Genomic DNA, 14,914 nt, shown 5'->3' on the forward strand with positions numbered 1-14,914 from the left:
TTTTTCACACTTACGTCCATTACAGCATCCCCATAGTCACGTGATCAAAATCTGGACACTTGGCAACAGGCTCATATTTATGACGGTTGCAGTGTCCCCCGTGGTTAGGTTATCCCCTTTTGCAAAGTCAGTGAGGAAACAGATTCACTTAACAACTGTGACAAGAAAGGTCATAAAGTGGGGCAAAATTCAGTTAGCAACTGTCTCACTTAGCAACAGAAATGTTAGGCTCAATTGTGGTCATAAGTTGAGGACTACCTGTAGTGGGTATCTCCTCTGCCTCTTTAATTTTGTTCAGGGTCTTTGTCAGGGATTGGAATAATTAGATTAGAGTAGAATAACAAGAGTTGGAAGGGACCTTGGAGGTCTTCTAGTCCAACTTCCTGCTCAGGCAGGAAACCCTATATATCAGTGTTTCTCAACCTTGACAATTTTAAGGCATGTGGACTTCAACTCCCAGAATTCCACAGCCAGCATTGCTGGCTGTGGAATTCTGGGAGTTGAAGTCCACATACCTTAAAATTGTCAAGGTTGAGAAACACTGCTATATATCATTTCAGACAAGTGGTTCTTAAAAACTTCCAGTGCTGAAGCCTTCACAATTTCTGGAGGCAGGTTGTTCCACTGGTTAATTGTTCTCACTGTCAGGAAATTTCTTCTTAAGTTCTACGTTCCTTGTCTCCTTGATTAGTTTCCATCCATTGCTTCTTGTCCTGCCCTCAGGCGCTTTGGAGAATAGCTTGACTCCCTCTTCTTTGGGGCAGCCCCTGAGATATTGGAACACTGCTATCATGTCCCCCCTCGTCCTTCTCTTCATTAAACTAGACATACCCAATTCCAGCAGTCTTTCCTTATATGTTTTAGCCTCCAGACCCCTGATCATCTTTGTTGCTCTTCTCTGCACTCTTTCTAAAGTCTCAACATCTTTTTTACATCATGGTGACCAAAACTGGATGCAGTATTCCCAAAGGTGGCTGTCCTCCTCAAAGTCTTTACAATCAGGATCTCCAAACTTGGCAATTTTGAAGACCTGTAGACTTCAACTCCCATTTGTCCGAAATGGTATAGGGCTTCCTGCCTGAGCAGGGGGTTGGACTAGATGACCTTCAAGGTCCCTTCCAACTTTACTATTATTATTATTATTATTATTATTATTATTATTATTATTATTACTACTACTACTACTACTATGGATTATCGCACAGTCAGCCAGATGTTCAGACTGGATTTGGCATTTTGTCTACCTATCTTTTCCTTACCCAGGACCTGGGATAGGCAGATGTGGATGTTTGATGGTATTACAGGTATCGTCGCAGGATGGAAGCAGTTCCTAGTAAGGCCGCCTTTTGCAATTGACTAATAGCGAATTTGTCAATGCCAATGGTGTTCAAGTGGTGCTCCAGTTGTTTTGGGATTGCACCCAAGGAGCCTATGACTATTGGTACTACCCTTGCTTGCTTTTATTATTATTATTATTATTATTATTATTATTATTATTGCTGCTGCTGCTGCTGCTGCTGGCTGGGGAATTCTGGGAAATGAAGCCCATAAGTCTTAAAGTTGCCAACTTTGGAGACCCCTCTCCTTCCATTTTATAACGTTAATACAGCAAACAGAATATAATATAAACGTATTGGGAAGCAGAGACTTGACATTAAGGTAGATAAGAAAGTCCTTTATTATTATTTTTTTTCTCATAGAAAGCAGAGTGGCGCAGCGGAAGCGTGCTGGGCCCATAACCCAGAGGTCGATGGATCGAAACCATCCTCTGCTAAATTGTGTTTTCTTTTTCCTCTTCTCGAAACCTTGAATTACAAGCTGGCGACCTTTGGATATACACACCCTTTTAAAAAACTTTGTAACTTGCCTATTCCCCGTCAGGAGAAAAAAAACAACAAAAAAAACCTTGGCTGGATTGCAGAAAATACAGGCAATGAACGCTTTAGATTAGATGCAAACACGAGTTTTATTGCTATTGAACGGAAAAAAAAACACAAGGATCACCTCTCCCTTTGCTTTGCGTGGGTGCGATTCGGGGCTCTGAGACGAGGGACACGTAGTTGGGCTAGGGGTGGAGGACGATGGGAGCTGTAGTTGCGAGGCTTCTGGGTTGCCAATGGAGAAAGGAGAAGTCTGGCGCAGCCTCCTTGAGCCTTGGCTGCAAAAAAGGTGGGTATCTTTTAATAAAATGCATCATGCGTTCGGGATTTCAAAGTCTTCGCTGTAGAGGCTTGAAAAGCTAACCAAAATAAAAGCACGACATTTATTGGAGAAGGGGAGGGGAAAAAAGATTTTGCCGCCCGAACAGGGACTTGAACCCTGGACCCTCAGATTAAAAGTCTGATGCTCTACCGACTGAGCTATCCGGGCTCTTGACGAACGTGGTTTACTGGTCTCCTGTAGTGTAACTCAAACTCCCGATGTATTTTCCTGCTTTGTGTTTTTTTTAAAGGGATAGAAGAGAATATTCCATAGAATTTTCCAATTCTCTGCCGTCGATTTGGACCGGGAATCCAAACGATTGGTAAGATGTGCAACGGGGAAAAGAGCAATACATTAAACACCTAAGTCAAGGCTGGAAAAACAACCAGGCAGAGGAAGAATTGTGAATCCAAATAAGGCTGGAAGGGACCTTAGAGGTCTTCTAGTCCAGCCCCCTGCTCAAGCAGGAGACCCTACCTATACCATTTCAGACAAGGGACTGCCCAGTCTCTTCTTAAAAACCTCCAGTGATGAAGTGCCCACAACTTCTGGAGGCCAGCTGTTCCACTGGTTAATTGTCCTGGCTGTTAGGAAGTTTCTCTTTCATTCCAGGTTGCTTCACTCCTTGATTAGTTTCCATCCGTTCTTTCTTCTCTTGCCTTCTGGTGCTTTGGAAAAGAAGTTGACCCCCCTCTTCTTTGTGGCAGCCCCTCAAATACTGGAATACTGCTATCATGTCCACCCCCATCCTTCTTTTCTCTAGACTGGCCATACCCAGTTCCTGCAACTGTTCTTCATATGTTTTAGTCTCCAGGCCTTTGATCATCTTAGTTACTCTTCTTTGTACTTTTTCCAAAGTCTCAACATCTTTTTTTTGTAATGTGGTGACCAAAACTGGATGCAGTATTCCAGGTGTGATCACAATAACTATAAGGAGAGGAACAATAACCATAAGGAGCCAATGAGGTTTGCCTTGGCAGGATGGCTAAGAGTTGGAAGGCTGCTTGTGCAGATCACAGTTGTTTCTGAAGCCCGGGTGTTGATTTCTGCTCAAAACAGAGATTTATGCATAGATGCTGAACGTTTAGTGTTATGAAAAAAAAACACCTGACATTTTTTTAAAAAAAGGCCCTTATTTTAATGGCCAAACTTTGCCATCGATTTTAATCCGAGCAACGCCTGCTCCATTTGTTTCTTCTTCAAGTCAGAATAACAGAGTTGGAAGGGACCTTGGAGATCCTCTAGTCTAACCCTCTGCTCAAGCAGGAGACCCTATACCATTTCAGACAAAAATGACTGTGCAATCTCTTCTTGAAAGCCTCCAGCGATGGCGCACCTACAATTTCTGGAGGCAAGTTGTTCCACTGGTTAATTGTTTTCACTATTAGGAAATTTCTCCTTATTTCTAGACTGGTTCTCTTCTTGATTGGTTTCCATCCATTGCTTCTTGTCCTGCCTTCCAATGCTTTGGAGAATAAGTTGACCCCCCCCTCTTCTTTTTGGAAGCCCCCTCAAATATTGGAACACTGCTATCCTGTCTCCCCTAGTCTTTCTTTTCACTTGGTTAGACTCTTCCTGCAATCGTTATGATCAGAGTGGTATAAAAAAATACAGTGAAGAGAATAAATAGGTTTAAAATAATAGAAAATACTTGTAGATTGGGTTTTATATTTTGGTAATGGTTTGCTCTCCAAGCTTGTTTCAGTTTAGAACAGAATAGAATAATAGAGTTGGAAGGGACCTTGGAGGTCTTCTAGTCCAACCCCCTGCTCAGGCAGGAAACCCTATACCATTTCAGACAAATGATTGTCCAGTCTCTTCTTAAAAACTTCCAGTGTTGGAGCATTCACCGCTTCTGGAGGCAGGTTGTTCCACTGGTTAATTGTTCCAACTGTCAGGATTTTTTTCCTTGGTTCTAAGTTGTTTCTCTCCTTGGTTAGTTTCCATCTGTTGCTTCTTGTCCTGCCTTCAGGTGCTTTGGAGAATAGCTTGACTCCCTCTTCTTTCTGGCAACCCTTTAGGTATTGGAACAATGCCTTCAGGTTATCGCTAGTCCTTCTTTTCATTAAACTAGACATACCCAATTCCTGCAACTATTATTCATAATAATTCCAGAAGTCCACTAGATGCCATCTTTTCAAACTTCCATGTATATAATAATAATAATAATAATAATGATGATGATGATGGAAGGGACCTTGGAGGTCATCTAGTCCAACTCCCTGCTCAGGCAGGAAACTCTATATCATTTCAGACCAATGGCTATCCAGTCTCTTCTTAAAAACTTCTAGTGTTGGAGCATTCACAGCTTCTGGAGGCAGGTTGTTCCACTGATTAATCATTTTAACTGTCAGGAAATTTAGTTCTAGGTTGTTTCTCTCTTTGGTTAGTTTCCATCTGTAAATAGTAGACTTTCGTCCCAAGGACCTTGCAGCCAACAATAGCCAAACTGATTCTCTCTAAAGCAGCGGTTCTCAACCTATGGGTCGTGACCCCATTTGGGGTCGATCGACCATTTCACGGGAGTCGCCAAGCAAGGCTGTCTGCCATTTTTTTCCCCTTTTCCGGTGGGTGCCTTATTTCCCTTGGGCTGGGCCAGCTGGTGGCCCAGCCGGTGGTCGGCCTGCTCCGTCTCTGCCGCTTGCCAGCTAGGCCTCGGCCGGCACAGGGGGCAGCACCACGCATGCGTGGCGCTCCCGGGCAGGGAAAGTCCTTGACTTACGACCAGTTGGGTAGTCCTCGACTTACGACCGGTTGGGGGTCGCGGCATTAAAAAGGTTGAGAACCACTGCTCTAAAGGCCACCAGTCATCCATGAGCCAGAAGGAGCAAAAGGTGGGGAGATTCAAAGCAGAAGACTTCCAAAGAAGAACCACCTCAGAGAAGGTTCAGCTTGACCTGTAAAATAAAATTGGATGCTATTAAAAGAGACCTACGTACAACAAACAGGAACAATCTGTCCCGTTCTCCTTGGTTTTTAATGGGGATGAAAGTGGAGAACTTTAGATAAGTTTTTTGATAAATCACCAGACCTGAGAGGGAGACAACCCTCTAAACAACTTTCTTTCTCCAGGTCAGGGGTGTCAAATTGCCGCCTGTGGGCCGGACGCATCACAATGAAACTGCACCCACTCCATTGCCGACAATGGGAAAAAAAATTCTGATATGTCGCACGACGTCAAATCTTTATCCAGACATCTAAACACTGGTTTAGATCATCAAGACAGGTCCTTTGGGAGACACCACCATCCCCAAAGCTCTGCTGTTGAGTATTAATAGAAGACTAGACTAGACTAGACTAGAAGCGTTGGAAGGGACCTTGTAGGTCATCTAGTCCAACCCCCCAACCCAAGCAGGAGACCCTGGCCTACACTATTTCTGACAGATGGCAGTCCAGTCTCTTCTTGAAAGTTTTCAGTGGTGAAGCTCTCACAACTTCTGAAGGCAATCTGTTCCATTGGTTGATGTGGAAAACCATTTTCTCTTGCAGCAATAGAAGATGTCTTTGAGTTTCAGTACTGAGATAAAAGACAAAGCTTTTAGTTTCTACTTTAAATTCTTGCTCATTTTAAGGATCAATATTAACTGGGTTTATTTCATTGGTATTTTACATTTTTAAAAATAGCTTTGCGTTGCCCTTGGTGTTCTGATAAACCAAAGAGCATTAATTTGACAATAAATACAATTTAATTGAAAAAAAAAATACTAAAGGCTTCCTATGCAGGCTGGTGTTTTAAAATGTGCTGCAGCAACAAGAATGAAAATTTAATTAGGATTATAATTCGACTCGATTGGATTCACTAAGAGGCTAAACCAGCTTCATTCATAGGTGGCCGGTTAGCTCAGTTGGTTAGAGCGTGGTGCTAATAACGCCAAGGTCGCGGGTTCGATCCCCGTACGGGCCAACAAATGTTTTTTTTATTTTTATTATTATTATTTTCAGACGCTGAAAAAGTATTTTAAAAAACGCCTTGTGATTCGCTATTTTCCCCGGGAAACCTTTCGGAAATCGAAATTTTATGCAATTCTTCCCATGTTAATTGAAAATGTCATGAAATAGTGCAACGCAATGCAATACAATGCAAAGGAAAAATGTAACGCAACGCAATGCAATAAATAGTGTGATGCAATGCAATAAAAATGCAAACGTGTAGCTATAGTGTCTTAACCATGCTCGTGTTGGAAATTATTCTGTAGATCAGAAAAAAAAACAAAGGGAAAAAGCCAATTGAAAATTGGTTGTAAAAGGTGGCTTTTTAAACTAAAAGTTCTACACACTGAAAACTGGTGTTTTAGAGCAGTAGGCAGCGTGTCGGTTTTCTTGGTCCGAAAGTCTTGAGCTCGAATTTCAGAAAAAGACTTTCCCTAGAAAAGCAAAAAAAATATTTTTTTCTGCTTTCTCGCACAAAATTTTATTCAAGCACCAAACTACTTTACATATACGTGTCGCCTTTTTGTGCATTGTACTAAAACTCAAGGGGTAAATATGTAGGAAGCTGAAAGCAGAGCCTTTTTTTAAACTGATCACTGCTGAGAGTTTCAGTCTAAGCAAGAAATCTCGACCCCCGGTATGATAAATGCTCCTTTAGTGGACAACATTACACAACATCAGTTGAATCATCCCAGCAATCCCATTGATTCCCCCCATCCGGTCATTAATTTATAATACCCACTGCCACTATAAATTAATAACATGACAGCAAACAACCTGTTAATTTACCACCAATAAATTCAGAAAGAATACCACTAGAAAAAGTTGAAAGGATCATGTTTGAAGTAAAGACAAGGATAGAAAAATCCCGAACAGCATTCTTCAAAATGAAAAAGGTCTTCCGCAGTCACGACATAAGCCTAAGACTGAAAATCATGCTTGTCAGATGCTATATTTTTCCTATCCTGCTCTATGGAGTAGAGAGTTGGTCTCTGACAGAAGGCCACCTGAAGAGACTAGAAGCATTTGAAATGTGGATTTGCAGGCGACTGTTACATATAAGCTGGGTTGACAAGATCAGAAATGAGGAGGTGATAAGTTGCCTGGGAAAGCCAAGGAAAATCATCAAAACAATTAAAAAAACGAAAATTAGAATATTTCGAACATGTGATGCTACACCCAGAAAAATACGGCATACTCCATTTAATCCTCCAGGGAAAGATTGAAGGCAAACAAGGTCCAGGCAGAAGAAAAACATTGTGGCTTCAAAATCTAAGGGATTGATTTGGACAAAACTCAGCAGCACTTTCTCATGCGGCTGCTGATAAAAACAGGATTGCCAACATGATCGCCAACGTCCGATAACAGATATGGCACAAGAAGAAGAAGAAGTGTTCTAATATTTGAGGGGCTGTCACAGAGAGGGGGGGGCACACTTGGAATACTGCATCCAGTTTTGGTCACCACGATGTAAAAAAATGCTGAGACACTAGAAAGAGTACAGAGAAGAGTAACAAAGATGATTAGGGGACTGGTGGCTAAAACATATAAGGAACGGTTGCTGGAATTGGGTATATCTAGTTTAGCAAAGAGAAGGACGAGGGGGGACATGATAGTAGTGTTCCAATATCTCAGGGGCTGCCACAGAGAAGAGAGAGTCAAGCTATTCTCCAAAGCGCCTGAAGGCAGGACAAGAAGCAACGGATGGAAACTAACCAAGGAGAGAAGCAACCTAGAACCAAGGAAAAAAATCCTGACAGTTGGAACAATTAACCAGTGGAACAACCTGCCTCCAGAAGCGGTGAATGCTCCACCACTGGAAGTTTTTAAGAAGAGACTGGACAGCCATTTGTCCGAAATGATATAGGGTTTCCTGCCTGAGCAGGGGGTTGGACTATAAGACCTCCAATGTCCCGTCCAACTTTATATTATTATTATTATTATTATTATTATTATTATTATTATTATTATTATTATTATTATTATTATTATTATGGATCATCGCACAGTCAGCCAGATGTTCAGACTGGATTTGTCATTTTGTCTACCTATGGAGTCCTTACCCAGGACCTGGGATAGGCAGATGTGGATGTTTGATGTTATTACAGATATCGTCGCAGGATGGAAGTAGTTCCTAGTAAGGCCGCCTTTTGCAATTGTCAATGCCAATGGTGTTCAAGTGGTGCTCCAGTTGTTTTGGGATTGCACCCAAGGCGCCTATGACTATTGGTACTACCCTTGCTTGCTTTTGCCACAGTCTTTCTATTTCTAGGTCTTTGTATTTTGTTGTTGTTGTTATTATTAAAAACAAAAGTCCAGTTGCCTCCTGAAAAAGCACCTTTTGGACAATGTTGTTTCTCTTGTGTCATATACGTGGGTTTATGCCAAAGTCTGTATTTACTTTTTACATATTTATGTAGTGTATTAGAGGTGGTGACCCTTTGCGAGCTATATGCAACAAAATTTCACTTTAATTGTTTGCCAATTAGTGTACAAAGTGACAACAAAGTCATTCTATCACCCTCCTTTTTAAGATTCAGAGGACAAGGTCTGTTCTTTGAAGGACTAGAGTTGCCAGTGATTTGTCATCAGAGTTAACAGCAGCTCTTCTTTTGCTTAAGTGGGTGGCTCTTAAAAGAGCCTTTGATGCACTCCCGCGTACTTTACTTGGAGCTGGTGTACTTGGTGACGGCCTTGGTGCCCTCGGAGACGGCGTGCTTGGCCAGCTCTCCCGGCAGGAGGAGGCGGACGGCCGTCTGGATCTCGCGGGAGGTGAGGGTGGAGCGCTTGTTGTAGTGGGCCAGGCGGGAGGCCTCGGCCGCGATGCGCTCGAAGATGTCGTTGACGAAGGAGTTCATGATGCTCATGGCCTTGGAGGAGATGCCGGTGTCGGGGTGGACCTGCTTGAGCACCTTGTAGACGTAGATGGAGTAGCTCTCCTTGCGGCTCTTCTTGCGCTTCTTGTCGCCCTTCTTCTGCGTCTTGGTGATGGCCTTCTTGGAGCCCTTCTTGGGCACCGGGGCGGACTTGGCCGGTTCGGGCATATCTCCCTCTAGTTACGATACAAGAACAACCGAAAGAAATAATCTGAACGCAACACCCAGCCTTCTATTTATAGGAGCCATATGCAAACGAAGTCTAAAATGCTCTCGTTCTTATTGGCTAACATCCGAGGACTAGGGGGAAAAAAAAAAACGTTTCGGAATTTTGGTTTTACGAACGGTGCGCTCTCATTGGTCGACCGCTAGGGGCTCTCTCGCCCATTGGGTGGTCTTTTTTTTGTTAGTGGTTTAATCCGAGGGGGCTCCAACGTCATTGGACGCTGAGGGCTCAAGGGGTCCAATCAAAAGAAGCGTTTGCAAGACCTTGAAAAAGTATATAAAGGGCAGGACAGGGCAGGGTTATTACATTCGGCGATTTCAAAGTTAATTTTTTTTTTTACTTCTAGATTCGGCGGATTGAGTCAGGATGTCTGGACGCGGCAAGCAAGGCGGCAAAGCCAGGGCTAAGGCCAAGACTCGCTCTTCCCGCGCCGGGCTGCAGTTCCCCGTGGGCCGCGTGCATCGGCTGCTACGCAAGGGCAACTACGCGGAGCGCGTCGGGGCCGGGGCGCCCGTCTACCTGGCCGCCGTGCTGGAGTACCTGACGGCCGAAATCCTGGAGCTGGCGGGCAACGCGGCCCGGGACAACAAGAAGACGCGCATCATCCCGCGCCACTTGCAGCTGGCCATCCGCAACGACGAGGAGCTGAACAAGCTGCTGGGCAAAGTCACCATCGCCCAGGGGGGCGTCTTGCCCAACATCCAGGCCGTCCTGCTGCCCAAGAAGACCGAGAGTCACAAGGCCAAAGGGAAGTAAAGCCAGCCCGCTCTCCGCCGCCCAGAACGACCCCCAAAGGCTCTTTTAAGAGCCACCCACCTTTTCTTGGAAAGAGCTGGGGAGAACAAATTCATTTTTTGGGGGGGGGATGGGGAAAATACTTTAAAAAAGTCGAGCAGGAATCTCTGATTTCCCTGGCAATAACCAAAATTCAGGGATTTAAACGGTCAGGCTGGAAATTTGCGCAAAAAATCGCGCTTTTTTTTGTGCTAAATGAAACAACTTGCTACTCAACCCGAAGATTACGGCCACTCTTCAGTTTTCCAACTAGAATAGAGTAATTTTATTGTCACTTTAAATGTAGACAATAATCAGCATATATTAAAATGGGATTTCGTTGCAAACGGCTCTCGGAGGGTAACCACTTCCAATATACATTGTATAAATAGGACAAAGATAATGCATATTCCCACATACACATGACCCACAGAAAACAGTCTAATTCGGATGTGTTACATGCACATGGCGAGAAAAACGAATCTTGCTAGTTTACCAGGTAGATGACATTAGGGAACAACTATGTTTAAAGTAATAAAATAAATTGGGTTTTCTTTAAAGCCAATTCATTTCACCCCCCCCCCGTCTTATTCACACAACCCCTTTAACTCGATCGTCCAGAAGTTTTAGCTACATTCGCCCACTTTAAGCTTAGCTACTCTTAATTTTTTTTTTAATGGTCCCTTTGGTTTCATATTCTGCCGCAATCCGGAGGACGAATTAAAACTTAAAAAAAAACAAACATCCCAAAGATGTGTGAACACAACCCGTGTTAATAATTAAAACGAGGTTAACGAGTTTCAAGGTTTAAAACACTCTGTCGAGGCAATTCGCCCCACTTAATAAGCAACTTTGAGAGAATTGATACTGTAAATTCACAAGTGAAATGTTTCAAAGTGGCCATAAAAGTTTTATAATGTTAAAAAGCCCTGGGGTACAACCTTCCAACAAATCGGAAGTCTGGCCAGCGCCTTTTCAACAATCACGTTTTTTAAAAAAGCATAAGCTTTCTCTTTAGTTGAGAAAAAAAAAAAAAAAAGGAAAAGCGCTGACAGACTTTCAGCCTTGTTTTTCCGCCCCTGTTCAAAATCCTAAACTTCGCGCCAATTCAAAGGAGGAAGCGATTGGCTGCCATCCAGCCGGCCGCGGGAGTTTTTGAAAAAGAAGTTGAGCCAATCGTTTGCAAGTGCGGGAATTTTGAAAAAAAAAAAAGGCAAAAATGTAAGCCCGGCTGGAAAGACAAACGCGTTTTTTGCGTCCATGCCTGAATGGAAGAAATAGATCTCTTTGGATTCTCATGGATCAAATAGTGCATTTTGAACATATTTTACAGTGATGCACAGTTTAAAAATTTATTATTGTAAGCTGCCCAGAGTCACTGAGAGTGAATGGGCAGCCATATAGATTTTCTTAAATAAACAAGACCGATGAAGCAGAATGTAGCTCAATGTAGTTGAAATGAGGGGGTCCTTGGTGCTCTCTGAGCTTGCTTGTTTTCTTGCAGATCTTTCATTACCCTAACTAGGTAACATCATCGGTGCTAGTAAGAAGTGCTATTTGCTGTCAGTTTATATTCTGGTGTCTCCTATTATATTTAAAGGGACTTACTGCTAACTTAGATACCACTACTTTGGCTTGCTACCTATTTTATTTGAATTGATTTGGTTAAACATATTGTTTTAAAGCTAAGAGCTTGATGCAGGATAAGTAGCATTCTTCTATTTCTCGTGTTGCCAACAGCCCTGTGAGGTAGGCCAGGCTGGGACACGACCAGGCCAAAAGTCTCCTAGGATGTGGATGGACTTGCATTTGGGCCTCTCGGATCCTTTTGATTAAGACATTTTCTTAACATTGCTGACTTCTTTGTTACTAGATAAGCTATTGTGAGATGTAAAAAACCCAAATTTTGATACTCACAATACGAAGACAAGACTGGTTAACAAAACAAAGGTTTATTGGAGAATAACATAAAAAGAATAAAAAGGAAAGAGAAGGAAAGAGAAGAAAGAAGAGGCGTTTGCAATCGCGGCCTCCCGGATCCTTCCCAATGGATTGGGTTCCAGGAGAACACTGGCCTGGTCTCAAGCTCTGCATTTTATACTAGTGGTTCTCAACCTTTTTAATGCCACGACCCCCAACCGGTCATAAGTCGAGGACTACTCAACTGGTCGTAAGTCAAGGACTACTTGACTGGTGCAGCACCATTTGCAGAATGGGACTTTTGGTGGGCTCAGCAGGGCAGAGACAGCCTGGACAATTCCTATTGGCTTTTGAAAGCCAATAGAATTAGACTCTATTCAAGAGAGTCTATTCTATTGGCTTTCGAAAGCCAATAGAATAAAAGGGAGTAGCAAAGCTAAGGAAAAGCGGGGAAAAAAATGGCGGACAGCGTTGTTTGGCGACCCCCGTGAAACGGTCGTTCGACCCCAAATGGGGTCCCGACTCACAGGTTGAGAACCACTGTTTTATACTTTTCACAATGCATGTCACATCTAAGAAGCTCTTTCATCTTTATAGACGTCCTTTGAAGTTGTACTTAAAGTCATCCTGACCTCTTCCACCCATCTGCTGTTATCTTGTTTATTTGTAATTTTCACCTAGGGTCAAAATCCCCCTCTTTGATAGTGATTTCTACTCAAAGTGTAAGTTCCTGTGTCCGGAGGAATTTTAGGTAGTAAACATTGAACAAACCTTCTCACACATTTGGCAGTGCACTGCTACATTTGCGTTACAGTGTTACATTTGTACTAAAGAGACAGTTTCATATATTGGCATTACATTTCTACAATTATATTTCTACAATTTTATAAAAGAATAACTTTTATTTCCTTCACTATTATCTATTTCAGACATGTCAAACACAAGGCCCGGGGGCCGGATGCGGCCCGCGATGTGGTTTTATGTGGCCCACGAAGCCATCCTGGAAACTGAGGGAACGGCCCCCACTGCCTTGGCCCTGGCCCAGGCCAGCTGGGAGCCAATGTACAATTTTGTGGTGGCCATTTATGCTGAAACACGTTCAGTCTTAGCTCCACAAGGCCGTCTGGAAACAACGAGGAACCAGCCCCTGCCGCATCGGCCCCGTCCCCTGGGGAGATGTCATCCTTTGTGAGGAATGAAGAAATACACCATTGCCTGGAAGTGGCCAGCAAATGGCCCTCTCCTACTTCTCATATCTGGCTTGATGGGCTCCGGGGGAGGGGTTTCAGCAAGCATTTCCAGTGGACCATGCCTTGGTGCTTGCCCTGGTCCCACTCCCTTCTGCCAGAGACCCTCAGATCTGTCTCACTCCTGCCCAGGCCCCCACAGGGACCCTTGACGCGAATGATGTAGAGCTGGCCATGCCCACCCAGTAGGCCACACCCACTCCGTCCACGCCTACCCAGTGAGCCACACCCAATCTGGCCACGCCTACCCCCCCCCCCAGGACAACCGCAATGCTGATGCGTCCCTCAATGGAATTGAGTTTGACACCCCCTGATCTATTGAGTCTTTTTGAAATGATACGGGTGGCAAATTAATTGAATAAATGAAATAAATAATTGATTATGTGCCACCAAATTGTTTTAGACTCATCTAGACAGATTTTATCCAGGATGAATTGACTCTAATTGGTACTTTTGATTCTCTCCACAAGATGTTTTTTCAAAAGGCAACTGGACTTTCTTGGTTTTTTCCCCCTTGAAAACATTTGACTTTTCATCCAACAAACTTCTTCAGTTCTCAAGCTTAGCTTCTTGGATGAGAGGGAAAACGTTTTCAAAGGGGGGGAAAAAGTCCAGTTGCCTTTGGGAAAGCATCTTTGACTTGATGATTGGGAATCTCTATATCAGTGGTTCTCAACCTTTTTAATGCTGCGACCCCCAACCGGTCGTAAGTCGAGGACTACTGAACTGATGCAGCACTGTTTGCAGAATGGGACTTTTGGCGGGCTCAGCAGGGCAGAGACAGCCTGGACAATTCCTATTGGCTTTTGAAAGCCAATAGAATTAGACTCTGTTCAAGAGAGTCTATTCTATTGGCTTTCAAAAGCCAATAGAATAAAAGGGAGTAGCACAGCTAAGGAAAAGGGGAAAAAAATGGCGGACTGCGTTGTTCAGCGACCCCCGTGAAATGGTCGTTTGACCCCAAATGGGGTCCCGACCCACAGGATGAGAACCACTGCTCTATATAGACCAGTGTTTCTCAACCTTGACAATTTTAAGGCATGTGGACTTCAACTCCCAGAATTCCACAGCCAGCAATGCTGGCTGTGGAATTCTGGGAGTTGAAGTCCACATGCCTTAAAATTGTCAAGGTTGAGAAACACTGATATAGACGCTCTCAACAGTGCATTCATTAGCAACTAACTAAGATGATTAAAGGCCTGGAGACTAAAATATGTGAAGAATGGTTGCAGGACTTGGGTTTGGCTAGTCTAAAGAAAAGAAGAAATAGGGGTGACATGATAGCAGTATTCCAGTATTTGAGGGGCTGCCACAAAGAAGAGAGGGTCAAATTATTCACCAAAGCAACAGAGGGCAGGACAAGAAACAATGGCTGGAAACAAATGAAAGACAGAAGTGACCTGGAATTAAGGAGACACTTCCTAACAGTGAGAACAATTAATCAGTGGAACACTTTGCTTCCAGAAATTGTGGGCGCTTTGTCACTGGAGGTGTTAAAGAAGAGGCTAGACCAGTGGTTCTCAACCTGTGGGTCGGGACCCCATTTGGGGTCGAACGACCATTTCATGGGGGTCGCCAAACAATGCAGTCCGCCATTTTTTCCCCCTTTTCCTTAGCTGTGCTACTCCCTTTTATTCTATTGGCTTTTGTGAGCCAATAGAATGGACTCTCTTGAATAGAGTCTAATTCTATGGGCTTTCAAAACCAATAGGAATTGTCCAGGCTGTCTCTGCCCTGCT

The 14,914-nt window shown here is 43.5% G+C and overlaps 2 protein-coding genes and 3 non-coding genes across 5 annotated transcripts; 3 read left to right on the top strand and 2 right to left on the bottom strand.

Moving 5' to 3' along the window:
- Window positions 1-1,702: 1,702 nt before the first annotated feature.
- TRNAM-CAU lies at window positions 1,703-1,774 on the top strand. The gene has a single exon. It is a non-coding gene; the product is annotated as a tRNA-Met (tRNA).
- Window positions 1,775-2,297: 523 nt separating this feature from the next.
- Window positions 2,298-2,370, bottom strand: TRNAK-UUU. The gene has a single exon. It is a non-coding gene; the product is annotated as a tRNA-Lys (tRNA).
- A 3,662-nt stretch (window positions 2,371-6,032) lies between these two features.
- Window positions 6,033-6,106, top strand: TRNAI-AAU. Its single transcript has one exon. It is a non-coding gene; the product is annotated as a tRNA-Ile (tRNA).
- Window positions 6,107-8,715: 2,609 nt separating this feature from the next.
- LOC120317483 (histone H2B 1/2/3/4/6-like) lies at window positions 8,716-9,229 on the bottom strand. Its single transcript, XM_039364134.1, has one exon. It carries the CDS (start codon window positions 9,174-9,176, stop codon window positions 8,796-8,798), a length of 381 nt encoding a protein of 126 aa, XP_039220068.1. The 5' UTR covers window positions 9,177-9,229; the 3' UTR covers window positions 8,716-8,795.
- LOC120317482 (histone H2A type 2-C-like) lies at window positions 8,822-12,159 on the top strand. Its single transcript, XM_039364133.1, has 2 exons — window positions 8,822-8,904; window positions 9,581-12,159. The coding sequence occupies exon 2, from the start codon at window positions 9,601-9,603 to the stop codon at window positions 9,988-9,990; it is 390 nt and encodes a 129-aa protein (XP_039220067.1). The 5' UTR covers window positions 8,822-8,904; window positions 9,581-9,600; the 3' UTR covers window positions 9,991-12,159.
- The last annotated feature ends 2,755 nt before the right edge of the window (window positions 12,160-14,914 follow it).

This window comes from Crotalus tigris, unplaced genomic scaffold (assembly GCF_016545835.1).
Source record: "Crotalus tigris isolate CLP2741 ecotype Arizona unplaced genomic scaffold, ASM1654583v1 scf7180000019652.295055, whole genome shotgun sequence".
NCBI lineage: Eukaryota > Metazoa > Chordata > Lepidosauria > Squamata > Viperidae > Crotalus > Crotalus tigris.